Raw genomic sequence first — 5043 nt, forward strand, 5'->3', positions numbered from 1 at the left:
CTTTTACAGGATTTGTTGCAAACTACAGTTGCCAGAAATAGACAACTGATGCAATTTTGACAAGTGCTTTTCCAAATCTTTCGCAAGCCCTTAGGCATTTCAAATTGCTGCTCTTAGCGTGAGAGCTTAACATGATCGATTCACATTTTATCTCTATTTAACTGCTTAATTTTGAAGTCTCTTGTAACCGAATAATACACCCATTTCGTTACAAAGTGGCAAAGAAAAGAAAGAAGAGTAGTTTACAGTCGGAAAGGCATATTTTTTACATATAATTAAAGCTTTTTTAAGCTCTTATATATCCCAATATCTAAGAAACAAATGTGGTTGCCAGGAATTTCCAAACAGTTCTATTCACCAAGGAAAAACCTAATTCGTTTACTCTCTGAAAACTGATGAACTTATTGGCAGCGATTAAAAGTGGCATTGCAACATTAGTGGCATTTCAGCAAAAATAGCATTTCTTAATGCAGCCATATTATTAATGGCTAGGAAATGCGAATTGTTGTTTAGAAATTCCTCTCCTTGAACATGTCCTTTTAACAAACACATTTGACAGAAGACTCATATGAAAGCCTGACATTGTTGCTAAGCAAACAACTTAACGATAAGCTTAAAAAGATACAGGAACAGTATACTCAAGCCAGTCAGGATATATAGCGTCAGATGTGGATAGATATTTTAAAAAATATAGAACTAAGGACAATTTGCATGAGCAATAAGGACATAATTACATCATAGACGAAAGAACACAGCTCAGCATGGAAAAGTCACCCAAACAACCACGCCATAAGTTTTCTATATGACAATACATCTTTAGATCACAACTAAAGAGACTTCACCCATCAGGTATGCTTTTAAAACATTCAACTAATACTCCAATCTTCCCATTAATCTATCAAGAAGCCTCTTGGTATGCTCATCATTTTAAAATTTAAATATCAATATGTAGCTAAAACATAAATATTGAAATTATTGGGAAATTATTATTAAATTTAAAAGTATGCTTTGGAGATTTGCACTTTCAGCATAAATGAAATATATTTTACTTTATAAAATGGTAAAACAAAAAAATATATAAATAAATTAATAAATAAATAAATTTCAGCACAGTTGCCAAGGCAAGTGGCTTTTTAATAAAACAAAAAAATTAGATCTGTCTAAGCGCATTTATTTAATGAAATACATTTTTCTTTGTCACTTAATTAAAAGGAACCTGTATTTGGATATTTTTGTACTTATAGATAATAAATAAAACTGCTCTCCAAAACTAATGCCAACTTGCTTTTTTTGTATTCAGTTAGCATTTCGTTGATACTTTGGTTGCGTTAATATTTCAAAACAGCAGTGTGGCTTTGTAGAAAACTAAAGGTGGCACATATTTCCAGAAAAAGATGACACTTTCAGGCAATCGATAGACACAATTGGCATACTTATTACAAGTCTATAAACAAATGGCAATGTTTAAAAAAAATTTACTTCATTTGATTGACACTATTCCCCATTATATTACATTTCATTTCATTTATTAACAAAAATTGGCTCATAAATTGGTTTGTATCTATAGTCTTAGTTATTAATAAAGAGTACAGGTTATAAAACCATATCAATATACAAGTATATTGTGTTTTTAAAGTTTATGAGTGAACGGACAGTTTCTAATATGTAATAACAGTGGGAGAAAAATTTAATCAAAAACCCATATTCCACAATAAAATTTTGAAAAACGAATGAAACGAAAACGAAATTGAAACAGACTATTAAACACTGGATCTGACAATACTATCGATTATATTACTAACCTGGCAGCTGTATTAGACACGTAGTGTGCGCCGAATTGAAGTAGTTTTTGCGAAATATAAGACCAGTTTTTTCTATTCAATTTAGAATATGGATAACATAAGGCGACCGAATGATTTGGCGCGTATGGTGTTGGGTGAGTTGAGTGCGAATGCAATTACAAGAGCGCACAAATGTTCGTAAGTAAATACTTACCATATTCTATTCATTATATTCAGGTTATCTTGAAAAGGAGAGGCTCAATAGAGCTGCTGAAATTTTTATAGAGACTTCGCCGTACCTTAAGGATGAATTCAATGCCTTGAAGCAGGGACAGAAGATACACAATTTTCTCGAAGGCAAACTAGAGGAGATCATTAGGGAACATATGAAGATAACTGATATTGGTTAGTGTTGTGTTAGAACTAGCTGTGTAGTCACTAACTTGCGTTCTTTGCAGTTAACAACAAAATGAAGACCTTACAGGTGGACAAGTTCGAGCCCCTGCAGGCATTATCTCTAGCGGAGCGCGTTGGAATACTAATGCAGTGCACTGCTTCAAGCACTATTTCCATTAATGAATCGGCTGATGATCGCTCTGCAGCGACGTTAACGAACCTGTGTGCTGAAGTGAAGCAAAAAGAGACTATTGGGTAATTATATTGGCCCGATGCTACATTGAAAACATTGAACACTCACAGCCACATCTCTTCTCTAGTACGGAGCGCAAGAAGATCAAATTATCCATTCATAGCGAGAGAGCTGCTGGGGATGTTCACAAAAGCGCAGAGAATAGCGGTCAGGAATCAAAAGCGAACAGAGGCACCCTTTTAGACTCTACAGAGAACTCTAAACCTCAAACTATTCAGGTGAGTTCTTGTAGAAACAACAAAATGTTAAACGATGAATCATTTTTATTTGCTTCCACACAGCCTTTGCCATCCAATGGTAATTTTCCAGTTAAACTTGCTAGCAACTCTCTGACCTCACAATCAATTGTTGATATCAAGGCTCCGTTGCATGGAAACTTCACAAAGACTGCACAGAGTACACCAGAAGGTGAGTGAAGCCTTTCTTTCTGCCTGTAAATCTACCCCAATTCTTTTTCAGATCTTGTGGCTACTGGCGTTGCTTCTGCCCATTGCATTGCCTTTCAACCTGAGACTCTAAAAGCTGAGCTTACCCCAAATATCGAGAATGTTCAAGACCAGTCCATGGAGTTCCTTCCATCCCCCTCTGACTCGATAGAACATGTAAGTGCCCGTACGCGGTCATGGGATAAGCCACACAAGGTGTCCGAAGGCCGGCGGCTGAGGTCTCAGACAGCCGCTCAGGCAAATACAAATTGAAGGCAGATCGCTAATTAATATAATCATCATTATAGCTATTCAAGAATAAATTAAATCACAATCAATAACGCCAATTCAAAAATTATCATATGAATAAATAAACGTCATTTAATTGTATCACTATTTAGTTGAATACTGTTCCAGATTGGTAAATGCAGAAACAAAAGGGAAATCACGTTTATAATTAAATGTTAATTTAAATACGAAATATGTTTATTACTTATATGAAAGGTTTTTTGTCTTACTCGAATAGTCTACGACTTTCTAAGGAAATCATCTGTTTCGGTTTCAGTTTCAATTGCTAAAAGTATTATCAATATTTCCGTCGTTAAGAAATTTTGTGTATACAAAAATTTAAAGTATTCCTGTTCTACAAAATATAGTCATATGTAATAAATATATATCGGCTTTAAGGCTTAAAATAATGATTATATAAAGCTGTTAACTACATATTATTATTCACATTAGCACATAAGTTCAAAGATTTGCTTACCTCCTTATTTCATACAAAAATTAATCTAAATATATGATTTTAATTATCATTTACTACCGGGGCTCCAAAAAAGCAAAATGAAACTTTATTATTTGGGGCATCATTCAATCATGCTTAATTTGTTGTTGAATTTTAAATAAATGCATAATTATGAGACCAGCGTGCATAAATTCAACATCCAAGGCTAAAATTCAATTTGCATAGCCTAAAAAGCCAAATAATAAAACAAACTCATGAGACAGAAATTGAAATTATTAAATTAAATGCGCCGGCAGCGACAAACAATAACAAAACAGTTATTAGCCCATAGACACGCACATGTTTCAGTACAAGTATATTTTTAAATATACTATATATGCTTATTTAGCAATCAGTTAAGCGCACGTCTAATGAAGTCAAATGTGGTTTTTATTCACGCAGTTTGGTTTTTGGCCGAAATGAAGCAAAAGAAGAAGAGGTTCGGAGCTTACGCTTATCGTCTTCTGCCAACAAACAGCTGCTCAAATATTAAATAGTAAGCGCCTGCTGTCTGCCAATACAATTTAAATAAAAACGAGTACATGAATGGCTTAAAAAAAAGAAGCAAAAATGTTATTTTCGTCTGAGCCGAAGCTATATACTCTACAATACTCGATTCCTTTATGATCATGGTGCGCGAAATACATTTTCTACTTTTCTGACGTACACTTCGACAAACTTACACTTTTCATTATTCACAGTAATAAGAATAAGCTCCTCATTTAAGTTGCATTTATATTTAGCTATAGGTTTAATTGAAGTTATTTAAATAACAGTAAAGTAAAATGAAAAATGAAAAAAATTATTCAAAGTTTTGCCCGTTTAATTCTTTTATTATAAACATTACATAAAAATAGTACGCTTTCAAAAAATAAATTTAAAAATTATATTGCATCATCAAATAAGGTAAATAATTTGGAAATGGAATAAAATATAATTTAAAAAAAATAACAAGAAAATCGTAAGACGTGATTCGATTCATTACATTAACTCATTTAAATGAATATAACAGTGTTTTGGTCGCTTGGGAATAAAAGAGATACTCTTCTATCTAGTAGGCATCATTTTTACAATTCAAAATGTTTTATTTTTTGATAAAACGAAGAATTTGAGTAACAACTAAAACAACTTTAGAGCTTTTAAGTCTCTCAATGGACATGAAACTGATTTCTTTTGATTTCAAAAAATGCTCATACTTCATATGGGTTCAGTCTGCTGTTGGCAATAACCGAAATACCTTTTTAAAAGGGTATGCTAAAAAGAAAAGAACTGCTGTCGTGGCGCATATGAAAACTTGCACCTGTTTATTTTTAGTCTTTTCGTTGTTGAATAAATATTTGATTAAGCATATCACACTTTCGATTTTTTTTTTTTTGGCGAATGAGATTTTTGGTCCATATGTGG

At 32.9% G+C, this 5043-nt stretch overlaps 1 protein-coding gene across 1 annotated transcript; it reads left to right on the plus strand.

Moving 5' to 3' along the window:
- The first annotated feature begins 1842 nt into the window (after positions 1-1842).
- On the plus strand, positions 1843-3245 carry LOC115626149. Its single transcript, XM_030521413.1, has 6 exons — positions 1843-1936; positions 2019-2186; positions 2240-2432; positions 2498-2648; positions 2712-2838; positions 2890-3245. The coding sequence occupies exons 1-6, from the start codon at positions 1891-1893 to the stop codon at positions 3126-3128; spliced, it is 924 nt and encodes a 307-aa protein (XP_030377273.1). The 5' UTR covers positions 1843-1890; the 3' UTR covers positions 3129-3245.
- The last annotated feature ends 1798 nt before the right edge of the window (positions 3246-5043 follow it).

This window comes from Scaptodrosophila lebanonensis, unplaced genomic scaffold (genome assembly GCF_003285725.1).
Source record: "Scaptodrosophila lebanonensis strain 11010-0011.00,11010-0021.00 unplaced genomic scaffold, SlebRS2 tig00000080-arrow-pilon, whole genome shotgun sequence".
NCBI lineage: Eukaryota > Metazoa > Arthropoda > Insecta > Diptera > Drosophilidae > Scaptodrosophila > Scaptodrosophila lebanonensis.